This window comes from Coregonus lavaretus, assembly GCF_964263955.1.
Source record: "Coregonus lavaretus genome assembly, chromosome: 10".
Taxonomy (NCBI): domain Eukaryota; kingdom Metazoa; phylum Chordata; class Actinopteri; order Salmoniformes; family Salmonidae; genus Coregonus; species Coregonus lavaretus.
In genome coordinates, this window is record NC_139997.1 from 3,175,449 (window position 1) to 3,202,989 (window position 27,541).

General features: G+C 46.6%; 1 protein-coding gene across 1 annotated transcript in view; it reads right to left on the minus strand.

Annotated features, from left to right (window-relative positions):
- mbd2 (methyl-CpG binding domain protein 2) overlaps positions 1-27,541 on the minus strand; it is a 57,822-nt gene that overhangs the window by 15,157 nt on the left and 15,124 nt on the right. The window contains exons 2-3 of the mRNA XM_084169925.1: positions 16,160-16,319; positions 1,369-1,506 (exon numbers count right to left, since the gene is read on the minus strand). Coding sequence (XP_084026051.1) covers positions 1,369-1,506; positions 16,160-16,319 — 298 coding nt within the window. The remainder of the gene's footprint in view (positions 1-1,368; positions 1,507-16,159; positions 16,320-27,541) is intronic.

The window sequence follows — 27,541 nt, forward strand, 5'->3', positions numbered from 1 at the left end:
ACAGCTCTGTCTCCACTCAGCTAGCGGCCAGCCTATGACTGGCTTTATAACGGCAATGACTGGCTTTATAACGGCAATGACTGGCTTAATAACGGCAATGACTGGCTTAATAACGGCAATGACTGGCTTTATAACGGCAATGACTGGCTTTATAACGGCAATGACTGGCTTTATAACGGCAATGACTGGCTTTATAACGGCAATGACTGGCTTTATAACGGCAATGACTGGCTGTCCCAGTCCCAGTCTCAGCGTGGTGCTGCTGTGTTCATACTAAGCGGTGCTGCTGTAACACAGTGAGGAGCTACAGAATTACATCTGTGGTCCATTAGCAGCCTCTAGTGGTCGATGCCAGACATGACACCCTGGTTCAGTTACAACAACAGTACAGGCTTAGGTAGCCCTGTTGTGGCATCCTTAACTAATAGACGTTGTGGCTGTCCTACATAGTGCCCACTAGACAGTGAGACGCTGTGATGCTGGTGTATAGAGCCTGAACCGGGAGACATGGCTGCAGACCTGTTCAAAACTGGTCCTAGTCATGAGTTTGTTGTTTTAAACCAGATTAGATTAGTGTGAAACTCTCTCAATGGGTGGGCCCTAACCAGCTACTCTCCACAATGGGTGGGCCTTTACCAGCTACTCTCCACAATGGGTGGGCCTTTACCAGCTACTCTCCACAATGGGTGGGCCTTTACCAGCTACTCTCCACAATGGGTGGGCCTTTACCAGCTACTCTCCACAATGGGTGGGCCTTTACCAGCTACTCTCCACAATGGGTGGGCCTTTACCAGCTACTCTCCACAATGTGTGGGCTTTTACCAGCTACTCTCCTCAATGGGTGGGCTTTTACCAGCTACTCTCCACAATGGGTGGGCTTTTACCAGCTACTCTCCTCAATGGGTGGGCCTTTACCAGCTACTCTCCACAATGGGTGGGCCTTTACCAGCTACTCTCCACAATGGGTGGGCCTTTACCAGCTACTCTCCACAATGGGTGGGCCTTTACCAGCTACTCTCCACAATGGGTGGGCCTTTACCAGCTACTCTCCACAATGTGTGGGCTTTTACCAGCTACTCTCCTCAATGGGTGGGCTTTTACCAGCTACTCTCCACAATGGGTGGGCTTTTACCAGCTACTCTCCTCAATGGGTGGGCCTTTACCAGCTACTCTCCTCAATGGGTGGGCCTTTACCAGCTACTCTCCACAATGGGTGGGCCTTTACCAGCTACTCTCCACAATGATAGCCAGTGACCTCTCATCCTTCTGGGTGTAGAATGCATCTTATAATCAACCCTCGTTCTGGGCAATAACCAGACATTAACAAGCAACTGTGTGTGTGTGTGTGTGTGTGTGTGTGTGTCTCACCTGTCTGGGCTGCTCTGTGGCTCTCTGCAGGTCTGTCTTCACCTTGTTGCTGGGGTGGTTCACCACTTTGGTGACGGGCTGTTTAAAGATGGAGGCTGTCTGTCTGATAGGAAGTGCTGTGTTCAGGTCTGGTTTACCCTGAAAGGAGAGGACAGAGAGAGAGGCTTGATTAAACAATAGGAGAGAGGTAGAGGGACAATCAGAGCAGAGAGGAGAGAGGTAGAGAGGAGAGAGGTAGAGAGGAGAGGAGAGAGGAGAGAGGAGAGAGGAGAGAGGAGAGAGGAGAGAGGTAGAGAGGAGAGGAGAGGAGAGAGGAGAGAGGTAGAGAGGAGAGAGGTAGAGAGGTAGGGAGGATGTAGAGAGGAGAGAGGAGAGGTAGGGAGGAGACAGAGAGAGTGTCAGTTGGGAGAAGGAGACAGAGAGAGTGTCAGTTGGGAGAAGGAGACAGAGAGAGTGTCAGTTGGGAGAAGGAGACAGAGAGAGTGTCAGTTGGGAGAAGGAGACAGAGAGAGTGCCAGTTGGGAGAAGGAGACAGAGAGAGTGTCAGTTGGGAGAAGGAGACAGAGAGTGTGTCAGTTGGGAAAGCAATGTCCACCCTACTTCTATGAGCCATCACGAAGCGGTCGTGTCATAAAACCGTGAAGGGAACCTTCCTTTTAATAGTTTACCACTACCCCTCCACACATCCCTGCTTTGGGCACTCCTCTTTTTACAGTGTCTTAAACACATTCAGCAGAACTCCTACAGCCACTGTGGGACAGCCGGAAACCAGTGTTCAGTTCAAACAACTAGTGACGCAGACAGAGAACATTCAAAGTGGGCGGTTGGCGAGTCTAGGCTGCTAAGCGAGGCGCTCAGCTAACATCTGCATGTGCTGTGTGCAGAGCAGCGACGGTTGAAGGGTTAACTTTGATCTGTGGTTTGGCAGACACAAAAGGGGGGAGGGGAGGGGAGGGGAGGGGAGGGGAGGGGAGGGGGGGACTCCCTAACGAGGACATGTGGAGAGCAGTGAAGCAGCAGAGTAGAGTGGGGCGGGGCCAAACTAAAACCAACGCCTGCACTACTCACTCAGCCAAGCAACACCGGCTCAGGATCTAGGCCTAGCTGGAACGGAGGATCTGTCTCTTAGTTAGCACATACTGAGTCCTAGGGAGGATCTACGTACCAGGCAGAGCATACTGAGTCCCAGGGACGAGCTGCATACCAAGGCACACTGACTGTGTACCAGGGCACACTGAGTCCCAGGGACGAGCTGCCTACCAAGGCATACTGACTGTGTACCAGAGCACACTGAGTCCCAGGGACGAGCTGCCTACCAAGGCACACTGACTGTGTACCAGGGCACACTGAGTCCCAGGGACGAGCTGCATACCAAGGCACACTGACTGTGTACCAGAGCACACTGAGTCCCAGGGACGAGCTGCATACCAGGGCTTATTGAGTCCTGGGGAGGATACCAGAGCACACACCCAGGGTCAAGCTGCGTCTCAGGGCACAGAGTCCCAGGGAGGAGGCAGTCCTCAGCTCGTGAGCAACACTGTGGCAGCGGCACACACTCAATTACAGACCAAGAACAACACCAAGCAAACCGCTCCATATGCAAACACCCACTACCAACATTACCACTTTCTTTCAAGAAGTAAGCACTGCTCTCATTTCTCATGGAACAAAATGCGCTTCAAAAAAAGCTTTCACATTTTTTTATTCACGTCAAAGAAATCAAATCAAATGTTATTTGTCACATGCTTTGTAAAGAACAGGTATTTATCCTGAGTCCTTCCCAAAGAGAGCACTAAGAACCATAGATAAGATAGCAGAGGGCCCTCAAGCTTAGATAAGATAGCAGAGGGCCCTCAAGCTTAGATAAGATAGCAGAGGGCCCTCAAGCTTAGATAAGAAAGCAGAGGGCCCTCAAGCTTAGATAAGATAGCAGAGGGCCCTCAAGCTTAGATAAGATAGCAGAGGGCCCTCAAGCTTAGATAAGATAGCAGAGGGCCCTCAAGCTTAGATAAGATAGCAGAGGGCCCTCAAGCTTAGATAAGAAAGCAGAGGGCCCTCAAGCTTAGATAAGATAGCAGAGGGCCCTCAAGCTTAGATAAGATAGCAGAGGGCCCTCAAGCTTAGATAAGATAGCAGAGGGCCCTCAAGCTTAGATAAGATAGCAGAGGGAGTGGGCAGAGTGTGTAGGTGGGCAGAGAGAGTGTGTAGGTGGGCAGAGAGCGTGTGTAGGTGGGCAGAGAGCGTGTAGGTGGGCAGACTGCGGGTAGGTGGGCAGAGAGAGTGTATAGGTGGGCAGAGAGCATGTGTAGGTGGGCAGACAGCGTATAGGTGGGCAGAGAGCGTGTAGGTGGGCAGAGAGCGTGTGTAGGTGGGCAGAGAGCGTATAGGTGGGCAGAGAGCGTGTAGGTGGGCAGAGAGCGTGTAGGTGGGCAGAGAGAGTGTGTAGGTGGGCAGAGAGAGTGTGTAGGTGGGCAGATAGCGTATAGGTGGGCAGAGAGCGTGTAGGTGGGCAGAGAGCGTGTGTAGGTGGGCAGACAGCGTGTGTAGGTGGGCAGAGAGCGTGTGTAGGTGGGCAGAGAGAATGTGTAGGTGGGCAGAGAGCGTGTGTAGGTGGGCAGACAGCGTGTGTAGGTGGGCAGACAGCGTATAGGTGGGCAGACAGCGTATAGGTGGGCAGACAGCGCGTGTAGGTGGGCAGAGTGTGTAGAAGGGCAGAGAGAGTGTGTAGGTGGGCAGAGAGAGTGTGTAGGTGGGCAGAGAGCGTGTAGGTGGGCAGACAGCGTGTAGGTGGGAAGACAGCGTGTAGGTGGGCAGACAGCGTGTGTAGGTGGGCAGAGAGAGTGTGTAGGTGGGCAGAGAGAGTGTGTAGGTGTGCAGAAAGAGTGTGTAGGTGGGCAGACAGCGTGTGTAGGTGGGCAGACAGCGTGTGTAGGTGGGCAGACAGCGTGTGTAGGTGGGCAGACAGCGTGTGTAGGTGGGCAGAGAGAGTGTGTAGGTGGGCAGAGTGTGTGTGTAGGTGGGCAGAGAGTCGAGTGTGGAGACGAATGGATTGGGTTCAGTCAGTGGTCCTGATGAACCATTCCCAGCTAGTTTATGCTGGCTAGCTGGCAACAACAGCAGCATGGCGCTAGTTAAACCTTGTAAAAGAAAGTTATGTTTATTTCGATGGGATAGCAGAGGGCCCTCAAGCTTAGATAAGCTTAGATAAGATAGCAGAGGGCCCTCAAGCTTAGATAAGATAGCAGAGGGAGTGGGCAGAGAGAGTGTGTAGGTGGGCAGAGAGCGTGTGTAGGTGGGCAGAGAGCGTGTAGGTGGGCAGACTGCGGGTAGGTGGGCAGAGAGAGTGTATAGGTGGGCAGAGAGCGTATAGGTGGGCAGAGAGCGTGTAGGTGGGCAGAGAGCGTGTGTAGGTGGACAGAGAGCGTATAGGTGGGCAGAGAGCGTGTAGGTGGGCAGAGAGCGTGTAGGTGGGCAGAGAGCGTGTGTAGGTGGGCAGAGAGCGTATAGGTGGGCAGAGAGCGTGTATAGGTGGGCAGAGAGAGTGTGTAGGTGGGCAGAGAGAGTGTGTAGGTGGGCAGAGAGAGTGTGTAGGTGGGCAGAGAGAGTGTGTAGGTGGGCAGAGAGCGTATAGGTGGGCAGAGAGCGTGTGTAGGTGGGCAGACAGCGTGTGTAGGTGGGCAGAGAGCGTGTGTAGGTGGGCAGAGAGCGTGTGTAGGTGGGCAGAGAGAATGTGTAGGTGGGCAGAGAACGTGTGTAGGTGGGCAGACAGCGTGTGTAGGTGGGCAGACAGCGTATAGGTGGGCAGACAGCGTATAGGTGGGCAGACAGCACGTGTAGGTGGGCAGAGTGTGTAGAAGGGCAGAGAGAGTGTGTAGGTGGGCAGAGAGAGTGTGTAGGTGGGCAGAGAGCGTGTAGGTGGGCAGACAGCGTGTAGGTGGGCAGACAGCGTGTAGGTGGGCAGACAGCGTGTGTAGGTGGGCAGAGAGAGTGTGTAGGTGGGCAGAGAGAGTGTGTAGGTGGGCAGAGAGAGTGTGTAGGTGGGCAGAGAGAGTGTGTAGTTGGGCAGAGAGCGTGTGTAGTTGGGCAGAGAGCGTGTGTAGGTGGGCAGACAGCGTGTGTAGGTGGGCAGAGAGAGTGTGTAGGTGTGCAGAAAGAGTGTGTAGGTGGGCAGACAGCGTGTGTAGGTGGGCAGAGAGAGTGTGTAGGTGGGCAGAGTGTGTGTGTAGGTGGGCAGAGTGTGTGTGTAGGTGGGCAGAGAGTCGAGTGTGGAGACGAATGGATTGGGTTCAGTCAGTGGTCCTGATGAACCATTCCCAGCTAGTTTATGCTGGCTAGCTGGCAACAACAGCAGCATGGCGCTAGTTAAACCTTGTAAAAGAAAGTTATGTTTATTTCGATGGGCGAGGGAGCAATAACTATATTGGTCACCATCTCCGATTTGGTCACCATCTGAATTTGGTCACCATCTCCGATTGGTTCCATCCCACTTGATTTGATTTAGATTAGGATAGCAGCCTACGGGAGAAATAACTTGCAATATTGGTAGTAACCATCTGGACGTCACCGTGACGCAGTCTACTGGCCAACGGGGAGCGTCTGAGCTGCAAGCCGACAACAGAACACAGGGAACAGTGTCTAGGGTGTCCAATCAAAAATGCATATTTTAACCAAATGGTTAAAATAATATGTTCATTGTGTAGATAATCCTCTAAGACATTACCGGAGAGAGAGACTGTCAAAGAATTCAGCAAAGAGCTGCTGTGTTTATGAGTGACTTCCTGTCTAAGTTAGTATTCAGCGCTGTCAACACAGTTTTTATTCAACACTATTACAAAACAATCAAACGCTCTTCCCGCTACTTCCACTAGCAGCTGCAGCTGCGATGAATGAGTAGCCAAGTGTATCGACAGGCCTGTGTTATTAATTGTTAGCAGCTCGTCGTGTCTATTTTAATATCAATAAATACTTCACTTTCTCTGGTCACAGGAACAACATGAATTTGTGCATGAGGCATATGCGGTGCGACTCGAGTTACTTCCAGCTTATACTTACTCTATACATTTTATGGACACAGTCAATTTTACAATAATTATATTTTGTTTTGTTTTTTCTCCTGAACTTCCTCTACTCTCAACCTCTCCGATCATTTTCATGATGTCCATCCGGTTTGCTTCTATATGCCATATCTTTCTAACTGTGCTCTTTCCCAAAAGCTCCCAACATACAACCTATATACTTATTATGGACACAGCGTGCTTACATTATTAGTTATCTTGTTATTAGTTGTTGTTAGTTGTTATTAGTCCCATCCTTCAGCTCCATTCAACACCTCCCATCTATCTCTTAACACCATCCATATTGGATTTCTATTTGCCATATATTTTTCAACTGTACTGTGATGTCTTACAAAAGTTCTGAACCTTTCTATTCTCATTGTTTCTACAGATTGTAAATTGAAAATAAACATTTTTGCTAAAAGTATTATTATATTATAGATCGACTGACTATGACTTTTCAGATCACCCAGTAGTGCTATCTGCAGGGTTAGCTCCAGGTAAATATTGCAATCCTTCAGCCATTCCTGGACCTGTGACCAAAAACAAGCTACAAACGGACAGTACCAAAACAAATTATCTAATGATTCTGTCTCTTCGCAGCAAAATCTGCAGAGCTGGGAGGATTGTATCTAAGCTAATTATTTGCAAATTATTTCAATGTATGCTCAGCAGTGCCTCGCAAGTGATACAACAACTGATCTATTTTGTTATCAAAGCTGGAGTTTTGAAATATAATATGGTCTGAGAATAACTATATTGGCAGACCAGGCATATAGCCAATATGCTGTGATAATGTATTAGGCCTACTGCACAAACCTCATTCCTACACAACTGGTTTTATAAGGTTAATGTTATATTTTTTATGTAATGTTTAAGAAACAATTTGAGCGGTAGACCTCGGCTTACCTTTTGACTGCAAAAGTGATCTTGACTCAGAAAAGGTTGGTGACCACTGCTCTAAGAAAACCAACGGTCCAAACCTCATGTCTCTATCATAACCCTTTCAAAAGCTATTGGAGTTTTTACCCTTAAAGCATGCCCAGAATTAGGGTGACTAAATCAATGGAGGCCAGAGAAAAAAAAGTGGTTAAAAATCAGGGGAAATCACATCACGTCAGCTAGGCTGGATTCTGCGCAAGAATTAAGGCTACATCTTTATTCTTGAGTCCGCAGGACATTAAACAATATAGAGGTAAGATGTATATCGATTTTGAGACATGACATGTAGTATTTTCATATTTGATTATACACTTTTCATATTAATTCAAAATTCCTGTTATTTTTGAAGATTTCTCAACCACAAAAAAGCGTATCTGTCTGAAATGTCAACGGAGCACTGAGCATTTACCAAGCGTTATATTTTCAGAGCTTTTTACATTTAATTCAGCTCGTGTCATGCAAATTTAGCTTTTCAGGACCCATGGGAAGAACTTTGAAGACACATATCACAAAATGTAAAATCCTCAAAAGTTGTTAGGAGAAACCTGCACCACTATGTCAACAGAGCTGTGTGCTTATTATCGGACGTATTAGTCACGAAATAAGACTTTTTGGATATAATGTTTAATGATGTGTTAGAGAAAGACCTCACTGAACGATTCAGCACATGAATAATCATATTTGTCTTGGTAAAATGTATTTTATAACATAAGGAAGTGAAATTTCAACACCAAAGCAAGTTTTCACCCACCCTACAGTGTCCTTCTCCCCCGCTTTCCACAAATAACAATGCGTCTTAACTAGCACTTCTGCCTCGCCACGCTAGCATCGCTCGCCACGCTAGCATCGCTCGCCACGCTAGCATCGCTCGCCACGCTAGCATCGCCCTCAGATGGGTGCTAGGAAGTCAGCAAGCATGCTAGGTACTGCTAGGTATCAACAGCCAATCCAGTAAGGGCTGGAAGCTATAGTGAGCTTTGATAGGTCGATAGTGAATATTTGCATAAAGTTCAGCTTTCTCAAACGTTGGTCTCGCCCTGTTCACGTCCCACGCCCTTGCTCGTGTCGCCCAGCGGTCCCCCTCCGTTGTTTCATCGCCCCCAACGTGTTTGGCATTAACGACTAACGTTACATTTTTTTGTCACGCAAAAAAAAACACATACAATTACTCAGATAAAAAAACGGAATGATTCTGAACACTCCCAAGTCCCAACTTCGGCAGACAAGTATCAAATTCTCGCTGAGGTTTCTAGCAACAAGCATAGGCCGTGTTCGAGAGCACAACACTGTGTTGTTTCATGGGTACATTTTGACTGACTGATCTACAAATAATACTGAGTAGTTATTTATGACGCAAGGTGATTTGTAGATGAGTCAGTCACGACTCGTCTTTAAAGCCGGCTGTAATGTCGAACGCACCCATAAACTAGCTAGCTGGGAAGGGCTCATCAGGACGACTGACTGAACCGACTGAACCAAATCCGTTCCTCTCCACACTCGACTCTCAGCTGCGCGACAAACGTCGTCAATTTGGGCACCCGGCGTGTCCGTATATCGCCTCTCCCTGAAGGGACAGAGAGCAGAGCAACATCCGGTGTTGAGACGGAGAAGCTGTTGCCTCCCAGCTGTATTAACCTGTTCATGGACCCATTCAGGGGTCTATAGCGGGAGTATTTAACTCTTACCAGCCGAACGGCCGGACTACTGCTGGTTTTCTGTTCCACCTGATCATTAATTGCACCCACCTGGTGTCCCAGGTGTAAACCAGTCCCCTGATTAGAAGGGAAGAATGAGAAACAGCAGAGGAAGTGGCTTCCAGGTCCAGAGTTGAATTTGAGGGGTCTATTCAGTGCGGCTTGTAAAAACACTACATTACACTACAATAGAATAGAATAGACCTACACAGCGTATGACCGTCTCCTAGCAGTTCTATTGTAATGTGTTGGTGTTTGTATAGCTCTGCTTAGTAGTGACAGATGAAGTCATGAACTGGTCTTACTTCTCAACATGTAACATGGCTGAAAAGCTGCTCCAGGCCTGTGTGTGTCAGTGTTGTCGACAGTGGCTGTGCGTCCGTGCTTACGTGCATGCATGCTGAAACGGCTGTGCCTACGTGCGTACACGCATGCATGCTGAAACGGCTGTGCCTACGTGCGTACACGCATGCATGCTGAAACGGCTGTGCATCCGTGCGTACATGCATGCATGCTGAAACGGCTGTGCATCCGTGCGTACATGCATGCATGCTGAAACGGCTGTGCATCCGTGCGTACATGCATGCATGCTGAAACGGCTGTGCCTACGTGCGTACATGCATGCATGCTGAAACGGCTGTGCATCCGTGCGTACATGCATGCATGCTGAAACGGCTGTGCATCCGTGCGTACATGCATGCATGCTGAAACGGCTGTGCGTCCGTGCGTACATGCATGCACGCTGAAACGGCTGTGCGTACGTGTGTCGGTGCTAGGGCTGGCACAATTACTGTATAATCGCGTAATGGATGAAGACCGTCATGAATAAATAAAATAACCGTCATAACCGATAAAAAAATACATATATATTTATTTCCTTTTTTGGGGGAAAGAACAACTGATTGAAGACGGGGCGGCCAGACATTCGTGCGGTTGAGTCCGTTTCTGCTGTAACATTGACTACAGCAACATGGATTCTACAACGTGATGAAACTTTGTTGCTCCTTTTGCTGAAACAAGGAAAAGGTATTGGAGAAACCAAGTCTTTGGTTACCTAGGCAACGCCCCCCTCCCTGCAGCTGCACATGTGCCTCTTAAAAATGGTGTGTGTTGCTATGCCACGCCACGTTGCCCTGGGAGCCTGCCTCGTCGTCAAGTAACGCTTCTAAGGCTACGTCCCAAAGGGCACCCTATTCCCCTTTACAGTGGACTGCTAGTGGTCAAAAAGTAGTGCACTATATAGGGAATAGGGTGCCATTTGGGATGCAAGCCAAGAGCGAGGGCTAACAAGGACAGAGGAATGACCGACAGCTCACAGATGTCGAGGGGCTCTGGAGACCAACTTAGATAAACACACATTCGTCAACAAACTACCATCAGTACATTCCTGTGAAGGTGTTTACTACCATCAGTATATTCCTGTGAAGGTGTTTACTACCATCAGTATATTCCTGTGAAGCTGTTTACTACCATCAGTATATTCCTGTGAAGCTGTTTCCTACCATCAGTATATTCCTGTGAAGCTGTTTATTACCATCAGTATATTCCTGTGAAGCTGTTTCCTACCATCAGTATATTCCTGTGAAGCTGTTTATTACCATCAGTATATTCCTGTGAAGCTGTTTATTACCATCAGTATATTCCTGTGAAGCTGTTTCCTACCATCAGTATATTCCTGTGAAGCTGTTTATTACCATCAGTATATTCCTGTGAAGCTGTTTATTACCATCAGTATATTCCTGTGAAGCTGTTTACTACCATCAGTATATTCCTGTGAAGCTGTTTCCTACCATCAGTATATTCCTGTGAAGCTGTTTACTGCCATCAGTATATTCCTGTGAAGCTGTTTACTACCATCAGTATATTCCTGTGAAGCTGTTTACTGCCATCAGTATATTCCTGTGAAGCTGTTTACTGCCATCAGTATATTCCTGTGAAGCTGTTTACTGCCATCAGTATATTCCTGTGAAGCTGTTTACTACCATCAGTATATTCCTGTGAAGCTGTTTACTACCATCAGTATATTCCTGTGAAGCTGTTTATTACCATCAGTATATTCCTGTGAAGCTGTTTACTGCCATCAGTATATTCCTGTGAAGCTGTTTACTACCATCAGTATATTCCTGTGAAGCTGTTTACTACCATCAGTATATTCCTGTGAAGCTGTTTACTACCATCAGTATATTCCTGTGAAGCTGTTTACTACCATCAGTATATTCCTGTGAAGCTGTTTACTACCATCAGTATATTCCTGTGAAGCTGTTTACTGCCATCAGTATATTCCTGTGAAGGTGTTTACTACCATCAGTACATGAGGAGCATTGTGAACACTGAATCCGCCACATGTCAATCCTAGCAGGCCTGAAACTGCTCTAAGGGAATCTGCCCTGAGAGTGTTGAGAAAGTAGTGGAACTGCACCTGACGACCAAACACATCCTGCTTCCTCTGTCTCTGTGAGTCAGGTCAGGGTTGTGTTCAGTAGGCACCAAACAGAAGAATAATGTCTGAAACGGTATGAAACAGTACCAATAAAAAAAAAACTACAATTTTTGTTTTCTGTTTTAAAATGTTTTGCCAACATTTTGAACATGGAAGCTCCTCGAAAGCACTGGAGCTTCAGCCCTTTGTGACCCTGACGGCCCTGACCGGTTAGGCCTGGGAGGTGGCAGAATGGACTGCTGTTATCTGTGGATCCAGGGTGTTCTCCAACACAATGATTAGAACACACGAGGGAGGAGTTACTCTCACTGCAACCGCTACAACCAACGGTCGGTGCTCCCTTACCAACATACTGACTGACTGTACGTTGAACTATGTACAGTGGATGTGGTCCTCCATGTGTACTGACTGACCGTACGTTGAACTATGTACAGTGGATGTGGTCCTCCATGTGTACTGACTGACTGTACGTTGAACTATGTACAGTGGATGTGGTCCTCCATGTGTACTGACTGACTGTACGTTGAACTATGTACAGTGGATGTGGTCCTCCATGTGTACTGACTGACTGTACGTTGAACTATGTACAGTGGATGTGGTCCTCCATGTGTACTGACTGACTGTACGTTGAACTATGTACAGTGGATGTGGTCCTCCATGTGTACTGACTGACTGTACGTTGAACTATGTACAGTGGATGTGGTCCTCCATGTGTACTGACTGACTGTACGTTGAACTATGTACAGTGGATGTGGTCCTCCATGTGTACTGACTGACCGTACGTTGAACTATGTACAGTGGATGTGGTCCTCCATGTGTACTGACTGACCGTACGTTGAACTATGTACAGTGGATGTGGTCCTCCATGTGTACTGACTGACTGTACGTTGAACTATGTACAGTGGATGTGGTCCTCCATGTGTACTGACTGACTGTACGTTGAACTATGTACAGTGGATGTGGTCCTCCATGTGTACTGACTGACTGTACGTTGAACTATGTACAGTGGATGTGGTCCTCCATGTGTACTGACTGACTGTACGTTGAACTATGTACAGTGGATGTGGTCCTCCATGTGTACTGACTGACTGTACGTTGAACTATGTACAGTGGATGTGGTCCTCCATGTGTACTGACTGACTGTACGTTGAACTATGTACAGTGGATGTGGTCCTCCATGTGTACTGACTGACTGTACGTTGAACTATGTACAGTGGATGTGGTCCTCCATGTGTACTGACTGACTGTACGTTGAACTATGTACAGTGGATGTGGTCCTCCATGTGTACTGACTGACTGTACGTTGAACTATGTACAGTGGATGTGGTCCTCCATGTGTACTGACTGACTGTACGTTGAACTATGTACAGTGGATGTGGTCCTCCATGTGTACTGACTGACTGTACGTTGAACTATGTACAGTGGATGTGGTCCTCCATGTGTACTGACTGACTGTACGTTGAACTATGTACAGTGGATGTGGTCCTCCATGTGTACTGACTGACTGTACGTTGAACTATGTACAGTGGATGTGGTCCTCCATGTGTACTGACTGACTGTACGTTGAACTATGTACAGTGGATGTGGTCCTCCATGTGTACTGACTGACTGTACGTTGAACTATGTACAGTGGATGTGGTCCTCCATGTGTACTGACTGACTGTACGTTGAACTATGTACAGTGGATGTGGTCCTCCATGTGTACTGACTGACTGTACGTTGAACTATGTACAGTGGATGTGGTCCTCCATGTGTACTGACTGACTGTACGTTGAACTATGTACAGTGGATGTGGTCCTCCATGTGTACTGACTGACTGTACGTTGAACTATGTACAGTGGATGTGGTCCTCCATGTGTACTGACTGACTGTACGTTGAACTATGTACAGTGGATGTGGTCCTCCATGTGTACTGACTGACTGTACGTTGAACTATGTACAGTGGATGTGGTCCTCCATGTGTACTGACTGACCGTACGTTGAACTATGTACAGTGGATGTGGTCCTCCATGTGTACTGACTGACTGTACGTTGAACTATGTACAGTGGATGTGGTCCTCCATGTGTACTGACTGACCGTACGTTGAACTATGTACAGTGGATGTGGTCCTCCATGTGTACTGACTGACCGTACGTTGAACTATGTACAGTGGATGTGGTCCTCCATGTGTACTGACTGACTGGCAGGTGAGAGGAGAGCCGCCAGTAGAGCCTCTGTCTGTATGACCTCTGACCTAGCAATAACGTAGCCTATAACATAGAAATATAATTACTAGAATGGATTCCCATTGATTCGCATTCTATGCTCAACAGCTACTACAACACAGCAACAGATATACTCAACAGCTACTACAACACAGCAACAGATATACTCAACAGCTACTACAACACAGCAACAGATACACTCAACAGCTACTACAACACAGCAACAGATATACTCAACAGCTACTACAACACAGCAACAGATATACTCAACAGCTACTACAACACAGCAACAGATATACTCAACAGCTACTACAACACAGCAACAGATATACTCAACAGCTACTACAACACAGCAACAGATATACTCAACAGCTACTACAACACAGCAAGAGATATACTCAACAGCTACTACAACACAGCAACAGATATACTCAACAGCTACTACAACACAGCAACAGATATACTCAACAGCTACTACAACACAGCAACAGATATACTCAACAGCTACTACAACACAGCAAGAGATATACTCAACAGCTACTACAACACAGCAACAGATATACTCAACAGCTACTACAACACAGCAACATATATACTCAACAGCTACTACAACACAGCAACAGATATACTCAACAGCTACTACAACACAGCAACATATATACTCAACAGCTACTACAACACAGCAACATATATACTCAACAGCTACTACAACACAGCAACAGATATACTCAACAGCTACTACAACACAGCAACAGATATACTCAACAGCTACTACAACACAGCAACAGATATACTCAACAGCTACTACAACACAGCAACAGATATACTCAACAGCTACTACAACACAGCAACAGATATACTCAACAGATACTACAACACAGCAACAGATATACTCAACAGCTACTACAACACAGCAACAGATATACTCAACAGCTACTACAACACAGCAACAGATATACTCAACAGTTACTACAACACAGCAACATATATACTCAACAGCTACTACAACACAGCAACAGATATACTCAACAGCTACTACAACACAGTCAGCTGCTGTGCAACATGGAGAGTAGCACTGATCGTGTTAAGGGAAGATAGGGAATTACCTACAGGCACTGGGTTCATCCCAATAATATCTCATTTCTCCCTGAAGTGTACACTTCACACAAATTGACTACTTGACTACTTCCCACAAATCTAAAAGCATTAGATCACAAACAACAACAACAACAACAGCATTAGATCAAAGAACAACAACAACAACAACAGCATTAGATCACACAGGTCTGATAGGTGTACTGTAGCTAGTGTTGAGGTCCACAAGCATCAATCGTTCAAGAGTGGAATGTTTTACCGGGAACAGGGAAATGTGTGAGTGTCCAAAACATTATGAACACCTACTCTTTCCATGACCGACTGACCAGGTGAATCCAGGTGAAAGCTCTGATCCCTTATTGATGTCACTTGTTAAATCCACTTCAAATCAGTGTCGATGAAGGGGAGGAGACAGGTTAAAGAAGGATTTTTAAGCCTTGAGACAACTGAGACATGGATTGTGTATGTGTGCCATTCAGAGGGTTCATCCCAATAATATCTCATTTCTCCTGAAGTGTACACTCGTTAACAGCTTCCCACAAATCATCAAGCATTGGATTGGTGGAGGCATGGGCTACAGTGGGTATTTCCACCATATTACTTATACCAATCACTTTCAAAATCAGCAAAAAGGGAAGTGAACAAGTGCACACTTTGGGAGGAAGGAGAGATAATTGGGACGTAGCCATTGAGTGAAGAAAATATTGAAGTACACAGGCTAGTCATGAAAACCACTGCTAGCACAGGGCTGAGAACAGTAAGGAGCTGAGAATAGTCTTCTGTGAAAGAGACCTTGGTCTCAATATGACTCCCTGCTAAAATAAAGACTAAATAAATACAATTGGCCATGAGGAGAACATAGTGAATAGCAGTTGATGGCCCCTGATGTGTAGCCCAGGCTAACCTGTACCAGTTGATGGCCCCTGATGTGTAGCCCAGGCTAACCTGTACCAGTTGATGGCCCCTGATGTGTAGCCCAGGCTAACCTGTACCAGTTGATGGCCCCTGATGTGTAGCCCAGGCTAACCTGTACCAGTTGATGGCCCCTGATGTGTAGCCCAGGCTAACCTGTACCAGTTGATGGCCCCTGATGTGTAGCCCAGGCTAACCTGTACCAGTTGATGGCCCCTGATGTGTAGCCCAGGCTAACCTGTACCAGTTGAAGGCCCCTGATGTGTAGCCCAGGCTAACCTGTACCAGTTGATGGCCCCTGATGTGTAGCCCAGGCTAACCTGTACCAGTTGATGGCCCCTGATGTGTAGCCCAGGCTAACCTGTACCAGTTGATGGCCCCTGATGTGTAGCCCAGGCTAACCTGTACCAGTTGATGGCCCCTGATGTGTAGCCCAGGCTAACCTGTACCTTGTTGATGGTGAGATTCTCATTCCGTAGCCTCTGTTTGCTCTTCTGCAGCTTGCTGGGCATCATCTTGCCCGTTCGGAAGTCGAAGCATCCCAGGTCCACCGTGTTGCCTAGGTAACGGGACAGCTGAGGTTTGCTCCGGAACTTCTTCCCCTTGGGACTGAGGGGGAGAGGAAACACAGACAGCATTAGATCACCAACAACAACAACAGCATTAGATCACAAACAACAACAACAACAGCATTAGATCACAAACAACAACAGCATTAGATCACAAACAACAACAACAGCATTAGATCCCAAACAACAACAGCATTAGATCACAAACAACAACAACAACAGCATTAGATCACAAACAACAACAGCATTAGATCCCAAACAACAACATTAGATCACAAACAACAACAACAACAGCATTAGATCACAAACAACAACAACAACAGCATTAGATCACAAACAACAACAACAGCATTAGATCACAAACAACAGCATTAGATCACAAACAACAACAACAGCATTAGATCCCAAACAACAACATTAGATCACAAACAACAACAACAGCATTAGATCACAAACAACAACAACAACAGCATTAGATCACAAACAACAACAACAGCATTAGATCACAAACAACAGCATTAGATCACAAACAACAACAACAACAGCATTAGATCAAACAACAACAACAGCATTATATCATAAACACAGACAGCAGCATTAGATCACAAACAACAACAACAGCATTAGATCACAAACAACAACAACAACAGCATTAGATCACAAACACAGACAGCAGCATTAGATCAAACAACAACAACAACAGCATTAGATCACAAACAACAACAACAACAACAGCATTATATCACAAACAACAACAACAGCATTAGATCACAAACAACAACAATATATAATATAATAATATAATATGCCATTTAGCAGACGCTTTTATCCAAAGCGACTTACATACATTTTTGTGTATGGGTGGTCCCGGGGATCGAACCCACTATCTTGGCGTTACAAGCGCCGTGCTCTACCAGCTGAGCTACAGAGGACCACAACAGCATTAGATCACACAGGTCTGATAGGTGTACTGTAGCTAGTGTTGAGGTCCACAAGCATCAATCGTTCAAGAGTGGAACGTTTTACCGGGAACAGGGAAATGTGGCCGATGTACACTGAGTGTCCAAAACATTATGAACACCTACTCTTTCCATGACAGACTGACCAGGTGAATACAGGTGAAAGCTCTGATCCCTTATTGATGTCACTTGTTAAATCCACTTCAAATCAGTGTCGATGAAGGGGAGGAGACAGGTTAAATAAGGATTTTTAAGCCTTGAGACAACTGAGACATGGATTGTGTATGTGTGCCATTCAGAGAGTGAATGGGCAAGACATAAGATTTAAGTGTCTTTGAACGGGGTATGGTAGTAGGTGCCAGGCGCACCGGTTTGTGTCAAGAACTGCAACGCTGCTGGGTTTTTCAACAGTTTCTTATGTATATCAAGAATGGTCCACCACCCAAAGGACATCCAGCCAACTTGACACAACTGTGGGAAGCATTGGAGTCAACATGGGCCAGCATCCCTGTGGAACGCTTCCGACACCTTGTAGAGTCCACGCCCCGACAAATTGAGGCTGTTCTGAGGGCAAAAGGGGGTGCAACTTAATATTAGGAAGGTGTTCATAATGTTTTGTACACTCAGTGTATTTCACAATGTTACTAAAGCAAGCAGTGTGTATTAATAGCAGCACTGCCAGTCTCGTTATGTGTTGGTAATGGGGCTGTATTAATAGCAGCACTGCCAGTCTCGTTATGTGTTGGTAATGGGGCTGTATTAATAGCAGCACTGCCAGTCTCGTTATGTGTTGGTAATGGGGCTGTATTAATAGCAGCACTGCCAGTCTCGTTATGTGTTGGCAATGGGGCTGTATTAATAGCAGCACTGCCAGTCTCGTTATGTGTTGGCAATGGGGCTGTATTAATAGCAGCACTGCCAGTCTCGTTATGTGTTGGTAATGGGGCTGTATTAATAGCAGCACTGCCAGTCTCGTTATATGTTGGTAATGGGGCTGTATTAATAGCAGCACTGCCAGTCTCGTTATATGTTGGTAATGGGGCTGTATTAATAGCAGCACTGCCAGTCTCGTTATGTGTTGGTAATGGGGCTGTATTAATAGCAGCACTGCCAGTCTCATTATGTGTTGGTAATGGGGCTGTATTAATAGCAGCACTGCCAGTCTCGTTATATGTTGGTAATGGGGCTGTATTAATAGCAGCACTGCCAGTCTCGTTATGTGTTGGTAATGGGGCTGTATTAATAGCAGCACTGCCAGTCTCGTTATATGTTGGTAATGGGGCTGTATTAATAGCAGCACTGCCAGTCTCATTATGTGTTGGTAATGGGGCTGTATTAATAGCAGCACTGCCAGTCTCGTTATGTGTTGGTAATGGGGCTGTATTAATAGCAGCACTGCCAGTCTCGTTATGTGTTGGTAATGGGGCTGTATTAATAGCAGCACTGCCAGTCTCGTTATATGTTGGTAATGGGGCTGTATTAATAGCAGCACTGCCAGTCTCGTTATATGTTGGTAATGGGGCTGTATTAATAGCAGCACTGCCAGTCTCGTTATGTGTTGGTAATGGGGCTGTATTAATAGCAGCACTGCCAGTCTCGTTATGTGTTGGTAATGGGGCTGTATTAATAGCAGCACTGCCAGTCTCGTTATATGTTGGTAATGGGGCTGTATTAATAGCAGCACTGCCAGTCTCGTTATGTGTTGGTAATGGGGCTGTATTAATAGCAGCACTGCCAGTCTCGTTATGTGTTGGTAATGGGGCTGTATTAATAGCAGCACTGCCAGTCTCGTTATGTGTTGGTAATAGGGCTGTATTAATAGCAGCACTGCCAGTCTCGTTATATGTTGGTAATGGGGCTGTATTAATAGCAGCACTGCCAGTCTCGTTATGTGTTGGTAATGGGGCTGTATTAATAGCAGCACTGCCAGTCTCGTTATATGTTGGTAATGGGGCTGTATTAATAGCAGCACTGCCAGTCTCGTTATGTGTTGGTAATAGGGCTGTATTAATAGCAGCACTGCCAGTCTCGTTATATGTTGGTAATGGGGCTGTATTAATAGCAGCACTGCCAGTCTCGTTATATGTTGGTAATGGGGCTGTATTAATAGCAGCACTGCCAGTCTCGTTATATGTTGGTAATGGGGCTGTATTAATAGCAGCACTGCCAGTCTCGTTATGTGTTGGTAATGGGGCTGTATTAATAGCAGCACTGCCAGTCTCGTTATATGTTGGTAATGGGGCTGTATTAATAGCAGCACTGCCAGTCTCGTTATATGTTGGTAATGGGGCTGTATTAATAGCAGCACTGCCAGTCTCGTTATATGTTGGTAATGGGGCTGTATTAATAGCAGCACTGCCAGTCTCGTTATATGTTGGTAATGGGGCTGTATTAATAGCAGCACTGCCAGTCTCGTTATATGTTGGTAATGGGGCTGTATTAATAGCAGCACTGCCAGTCTCGTTATGTGTTGGTAATGGGGCTGTATTAATAGCAGCACTGCCAGTCTCGTTATATGTTGGTAATGGGGCTGTATTAATAGCAGCACTGCCAGTCTCGTTATATGTTGGTAATGGGGCTGTATTAATAGCAGCACTGCCAGTCTCGTTATGTGTTGGTAATGGGGCTGTCAACGTAAGAAACACTTGTCAGTTGCCACATGTACTTAGGCTAAATACTAGATATGAGGGCGACTTTCCCGGGAATTCAATTCTTCCAAGAAAAATGTGACTCATCGTTCTCAGGATGGAGGAAATGTTTAAAGGCTGCATGGAGGGCCATGTTATGTGGCAGTGGATCAATGGCATCACAACATAACCCTGGTCAAACCCAGCAACATAACCCTGGTCAAACCCAGCATGGCATCATAACCCAGCAACATAACCCTGGCCAACCCCAGCATGGCATCACAACCCAGCAACATAACCCTGGTCAATCCCAGCATGGCATCACAACCCAGCAACATAACCCTGGCCAACCCCAGCATGGCATCACAACCCAGCAACATAACCCTGGCCAACCCCAGCATGGCATCACAACCCAGCAACATAAATGTATCATGGGTCCCTGATCTGTACTATACAGAAATACATAATGATGATATGAAAGTCATGCTCTTCATGGGGATGTATCCTGAATAGGAACACACAGGTAGAAATATGCAATATCATTCTTTGCATATTTGGGTTTTATTCTACACAAAGGCTATTATTTTTAATGAGCTCCGCCCCCAAACAAGACCCCAGGTGGTGAGGGTAGACAACAACACCTCCGCCACAATGAACCTCAATACGGGGGGGGCCCCCCAGGGGTGTGTGCTCAGCCCCCTCCTGTACTCCCTGTTCACCCATGACTGCGCAGCTACGCACAACTCCAACTCAATCATCAAGTTTACTGATGACACGACAGTGGTAGGCCTGATTACCAACAATGACGAGACGGCCTACAGGGAGGAGATTAGATGCCTGGTGGAGCAGTGCCAGGAAAATAACCTCTCCCTCAACATAAAAAAAACGAAGGAGTTGATTGTGGACTACAGGAGACAGAAGAGGGAGCACGTCCTCTCCTACAAATCAAATGTTATTTGTCACATGCGCCGAATACAACAGGTGTAGACCTTACAGTGAAATGCTTACTTACAAGCCCTTAACCAACAACGCAGTTTTAAGAAAAAATACCAAAAAGAAAATCACACAAAAAAATACAATATAAAATAATACGAAATAAAAGTAACAAATAATTAAAGAGCAGCAGTAAAAATAACAATAGCGAGGCTATATACAGGGGGTACTGGTACCGAGTCAATGTGCGGGGGCAACGGTTAGTCGAGGTAATTGAGGTAATATGTACATGTAGGTAGGGTTAAAGTGACTATGCATAAATAATAAACAGAGTAGCAGCAGAGTAAGGGGGGGGGTTAAAAGCTTTATGTTCCTTGGCATGCACATGACTGGGGACCTGAAATGGTCCCACCCCACCTACACCATGGCGAAGAAGGCTGAACAGCGCCTCTTCAACTTCAGGAGGCTGAAGAAATTTATCTTGGCCCCTAAGACCCTCACAAACTTCTACACCCCTGAGAGCATTCTGTCGGGCTGCATGGTACGGAAACTGCACCGCCCTCAAACAAATGGCTCTCCAGAGGGTCGTGCGGTCAGCCCAAATGCCTTCAAGGACAATTATAGCACTCGGAAATCACAAATTCAACAATGAGTGGTTTGGAAGGAATCAGTGGCTAACTGAAAGCGTTGCAAAGCAATCACTATTTTGCTTCCCCTGCTATTCGGTGGAGAGGGTGTGTGGTCCAAGTCTGGGTTTAAGGGTCTCTTTTCCAAGTTTAAAATGATAAACATTCACACGCAACACCATGGGCCAGAAAAGGTTGGATACATTGTCCATGCTGTCAATCCAGCATGACTTCTGCCGCATTCAAAACAACTGGAAACTTGGAACTGGGAAATCTTAGACTTCAGTGATTTCAAGACAACTGGGAACTCTGAAAAAAACTAGCTCCGACTGGGAAAATACGTTTTGAACGGTCATCCAACTCGGAATTCCAAGTCGGGAACTCGGGCCTCTTTCTAGAACTCCGACCTGAAGATCACTGACGTCATGATTCGACCTCGTTCCCCCCATGTTCTGAATTCTGTCGCTCTACATTTCAAAAGTGCTGAACAAATAGTTGTATTGACTACGTCCGTCCTAGCTCACTCATTAATGTCTTAATTGAAATTGCGGATTGCCTCTTATCCGCTCATCGTTCCCTTATGCCATAGTTTGCACATCTCAATTATCAGTAGAAACCACATTTGTTTAAGCAAGTCAGCCATATCAGCTATGTTTTTTAAAAGGCAGTAAATGAGGCAGAATGAACTGTTTCGCTGCCAGACAAGGCTCCGCTGATAGCCAGGTGTAGCGGTGGTAAGGATTCACTCCATGGTGCTGAAAAGAAAGCTCTGCTGTTGGGACAGCTTTATGGAGGCCCTAACAGTTTGAGGGCACCGTTTGTCACCGTTATAGTGCAATTCATGTATTATTTAGTGTTGTGGCTTTGCTGGCATGAATTTTTTTTTTTTTTTATCAGTTTGCCCCACCAAGATTGACATGCTAAAATCGCCACTGTACACTACACCCCTCAAACTCATCTCTGGACCTCCAAGTCAGTTCCACTGCGTTGTTTCATTCTTCCCCTCTAATCAGGGACTGATTTAGACCTGGGACACCAGGTGTTTGCAATTAACTATCAGGTAGAACAGAAAACCAGCAGGCTCCGGACCTCGTAGTGTAAGAGTTGAATACTCCTGCACTACATGATTGTGCCACAACGTTTTTGCCGTCCCAAACAAATTTCATGATCGGGGTGAAATCCTATGAACTTGGACTAGGGTCAGTACGTTGGAATGGCGTAGTTTGAGCAGGTCAAGGACGCACCGATGATGGCTGTTCCCTTCTCCAGATCCCTGTCAGATGTCCAGATAACTTTCTGACATGTCAGACATTTTGGTCGTGCATCTTATAGTATGAGCAGTGCTACGACGCGATTGGGCAAGAACTGCTGCCAATAGCCAATGAACATTTAGCATGTGAGCAAAACAATGATGGTGAAGAGGAGAGTAACAACACCAGAGTGGACCGTGGTGATGGAGACAGACTGGTGGACCGTGGTGATGGAGACAGACTGGTGGACCGAGGTGATGGAGACAGACTGGTGGACCGTGGTGATGGAGACAGACTGGTGGACCGAGGTGATGGAGACAGACTGGTGGACCGAGGTGATGGAGACAGACTGGTGGACCGTGGTGATGGAGACAGACTGGTGGACCGAGGTGATGGAGACAGACTGGTGGACCGAGGTGATGGAGACAGACTGGTGGAGCTTTGGAGAGAACGTAGCTGCCTTTTCAATGGATGAGTTTGTTTTACATGGCCCGGTGCCCCGGTTGGGCAGAGTTTGATTATTTTAGACCATTCCATTGGACCTTAAAAGGAAAGGTTCACCCATTTTGAATGTTATATTGTTTTTGTGCATCTCGGAGTGATGTTCTATCGATTCCCTGGGTCATTTTATGTTTTCATCTGTATCTGAGTTACTGCCGTTCAAGCAGGCAGAAATCCGTCCAGTATGACGTAGCACTGTGATAAAGTCGCTCTCACTACACTGCAACAGATTTCCACAACGATGTTGCTACCAACCTCATTATAACGCCAAAAAGAAACGTGTTCACAAAGAATATTGTTCTCACATTTGAGTGTTATTTGACACTGTAAATTAAAAGGAATGAGTGGTTTTGGGTGCAAAATGAACTCCACTAATATTACATCTGCGTCCTACCATGACAGAAACCAGAAAGATTATATGAAATAATAATGATAATATCAAATGATCCATATTATGCGTCTCGGTCTCTTTTTTTTACGTTTTCTGTAATAATGTGCACTCTAATAAAGCAACTCTCTGTTTGCGTCAGCATTTATTTCCTACGACAAAAAAAAAGAAACGCAGGGCGGGATCAACTAGGAAATCATGGTGTAATGTGATATTTTTTATTTAACCTTTATTTAACCAGGCAAGTCAGTTAAGAACAAATTCTTATTTACAATGACGGCCTACACCGGCCAAACCCCGGACGACGCTGGGCCAATTGTGCGCCGCCCTATGGGACTCCCAATCACGGCCGGTTGTGATACAGCCAGGAATCGAACCGGGGGGGGTCTGTAGTGACGCCTCAAGCACTGAGATGCAGTGCCTTAGACCGCTGCGCCACTCGGGAGCCCATTTAGAACAAGGAAATCTAAATTATGAAGATTTTAGAAGTTGTGTAGTGTATGCCCAGCGTTAGGCAAACTGAAAGAGTGTTGAAAACAATCAGGGAGGTTGTCCAACCATGACCGCCTCCATCTAGCTCAGCTCCTCTCATACGCAGATGGAACGAGCGCCTAGCTCCGTAAACAGCTCTGTGACTCATTGCTATGCAGATCGACCTCTGTAACCAGTAGTCGGAAGGACACAGATGAGTGTGTGACCGTGACGTGGTTCAGGGGCGAGTGGGTATGTGACTCAGCGATGAGTCAAAGCTGAACCAGAGAGAACTCACCCTGCCACATAACAACGCCTTTCAGAGAGAACTCACCCTGCCACATAACAAAGCCTTTCAGAGAGAACTCACCCTGCCACATAACAAAGCCTTTCAGAGAGAACTCACCCTGCCACATAACAAAGCCTTTCAGAGAGAACTCACCCTGCCACATAAAGCCTTTCAGAGAGAACTCACCCTGCCACATAACAACGCCTTTCAGAGAGAACTCACCCTGCCACATAACAAAGCCTTTCAGAGAGAACTCACCCTGCCACATAACAAAACCTTTCAGAGAGAACTCACCCTGCCACATAACAACGCCTTTCAGAGAGAACTCACCCTGCCACATAACAACGCCTTTCAGAGAGAACTCACCCTGCCACATAACAACGCCTTTCAGAGAGAACTCACCCTGCCACATAACAAAACCTTTCAGAGAGAACTCACCCTGCCACATAACAACGCCTTTCAGAGAGAACTCACCCTGCCACATAACAACGCCTTTCAGAGAGAACTCACCCTGCCACATAACAAAGCCTTTCAGAGAGAACTCACCCTGCCACATAACAACGCCTTTCAGAGAGAACTCACCCTGCCACATAACAAAACCTTTCAGAGAGAACTCACCCTGCCACATAACAAAACCTTTCAGAGAGAACTCACCCTGCCACAAACACACCCCAGCCCACTCTCAGACTGACTACCTCTCTACCACACGGCTCACTAGTGAGAGGGGTTAAGGGTGTGAAATTCCACAGTGGTTAGCTTTCGGTCAAGTAAAGTGGACCAGAGAAACCATATTAATTATAATAATAATAATAATAATATGCCATTTAGCAGACGCTTTTATCCAAAGCGACTTACAGTCATGCGTGCATACATTTTTGTGTATTGGTGGTCCCGGGGATCGAACCCAATACCTTGGCGTTACAAGCGCCATGCTCTACCAGCTGAGCTACAGAGGACCACCATGGCAGGCATGAAAGAAAAAACCAGACCAGAAATCACTCAAAATGTCAATGTCCTAGACGGACCTGTGAAATGTCAGCGACCATTCTCAACATGTAGGCTGTTTCCCCATAGTTAGCTTAGCTATCATGCTAATTTGCATGTGCGCCAGTAAGTTACACAGCAAAGTGGTTGTGAAAAGGGAAGAGAGGAGTGGAGAAACTGGACAGAGGGAGTGATAGAGTAGCCTCGATGGCTTCTCCCTGGCTTCTCCCTGGCTTCTCTCTGGCTTCTCTCTGGCTTCTCTCTGGCTTCTCCCTGGCTTCTCCCTGGCTTCCCCCTGGCTTCCCCCTGGCTTCCCCCTGGGCGTAGACACCAGCTCAGGGAGAACTGAAAGTAGAGAGAGCTCTTCAGGAAGTTTCCTGTGTGTGTGCCTGCCTATCTGTCTGCCTGCCTACCTGCCTGCCTATATGTCTGCCTGTCTGCCTGCCTATCTGTATGCCTGCCTATCTGTCTGTCTGCCTGCCTGGCTATCTGTCTGTCTGCCTGCCTGGCTATCTGTCTGCCTGGCTATCTGTCTGCCTGCCTGCCTGGCTATCTGCCTATCTGTCTGTCTGTCTGCCTGCCTATCTGTCTGTCTGCCTGCCTGCCTGGCTATCTGTCTGCCTGCCTGCCTGGCTATCTGCCTATCTGTCTGGCTATCTGCCTGCCTATCTGTCTGCCTGCCTATCTATCTGTCTGTCTGTCTGCCTGCCTGTGTGTAGGCTCTGTGTGTAGTTGTGAGAGCGACTATGTGAAGGGCAGGGGGCACACAGGGGGCACACTTCCATGGCATGCTTGCTCCTCCCCCTCCCCCAGTGTAAACACAGCCCTCCTCCAGCCCTTTCGTCTCACTGCTGACAGCACGCTTTGCACCAGCTGGGCTGAAGGCAGGGACACAGGCAGACAAGACACACAGGCAGACAAGACACACAGGCAGACAAGACACACAGGCAGACAAGACACACAGGCAGACAAGACACACAGGCAGGCAAGACACACAGGCAGACAAGACACACAGGCAGGCAAGACACAGGCAGACAAGACACACAGGCAGGCAAGACACACAGGCAGGCAAGACACACAGGCAGACAAGACACACAGGCAGACAAGACACACAGGCAGACAAGACACACAGGCAGACAAGACACACAGGCAGACAAGACACACAGGCAGGCAAGACACACAGGCAGGCAAGACACACAGGCAGGCAAGACACACAGGCAGACAAGACACACAGGCAGACAAGACACACAGGCAGACAAGACACACAGGCAGGCAAACAGAGAGACGAACCGAGAACGGTCAACAGTTAGAAAAAGGCAAGATACAGTGCATTCGGAAAGTTTTCAGACCCCTTAAATTTTACATTTTAGTCATTTAGCAGAAGCTCTTATCAAGAGCGACTTACAGTTAGTGCATACATTTTCATACTGGCCCCCCATGGGAAACGAACCCACAACCCTGGCATTGCAAGTGCCATGCTCTACCAACTGAGCTACAGGGGACTTTTTCCATTTTGTTAAGTTACAGCCTTATTCTAAAATTGATTAAATAAAACATTTTCCTCATCAATCTACACACAATACCAAATATTGACAAAAGAAAACAGGTTTTTAGACATTTTAGCAAATGTATAAAAAATGAAAAACCGAAATACCTTATTTACATAAGTATTCAGACCCATTGCTATGAGACTCGAAATTGAGCTCAGGTGCATCCTGTTTCCATTGATCATACTTGAGATGGTTCTACAACTTGATTGGAGTCCACCTGTGGTAAATTCAATTGATTGGACATTATTTGGAAAGGCACACACCCGTCTATATAAGGTCCCACAGTTGACAGTGCATGTCAGAGCAAAAACCAAGCCATGAGGTCGAAGGAATTGTCCGTAGAGCTCAGAGACAGGATTGTGTCGAGGCACAGATCTGAGGAAGGGTACCAAGCAGCATTGAAGGTCCTCAAGAACACAGTAGCCTCCATCATTCTTAAATGCCAAACTGAGCAATTAGGAGGGAAGGGCCTTGGTCAGAACCCGATGGTCACTCTGACAGAGCTTCAGAGTTCCTCTGTGGAGATGGGAGAACCTTCCAGAAGGACAACCATCTCTGCAGCACTCCACCAATCAGGCTTTTATGGTAGAGTGGCCAGGTGGAAGCCACTCCTCAGTAAAATGCACATGACAGAAAGCTTGGAGTTTGCCAAAAGGCCCCTAAAGGACTCAGACCATGAGAAAC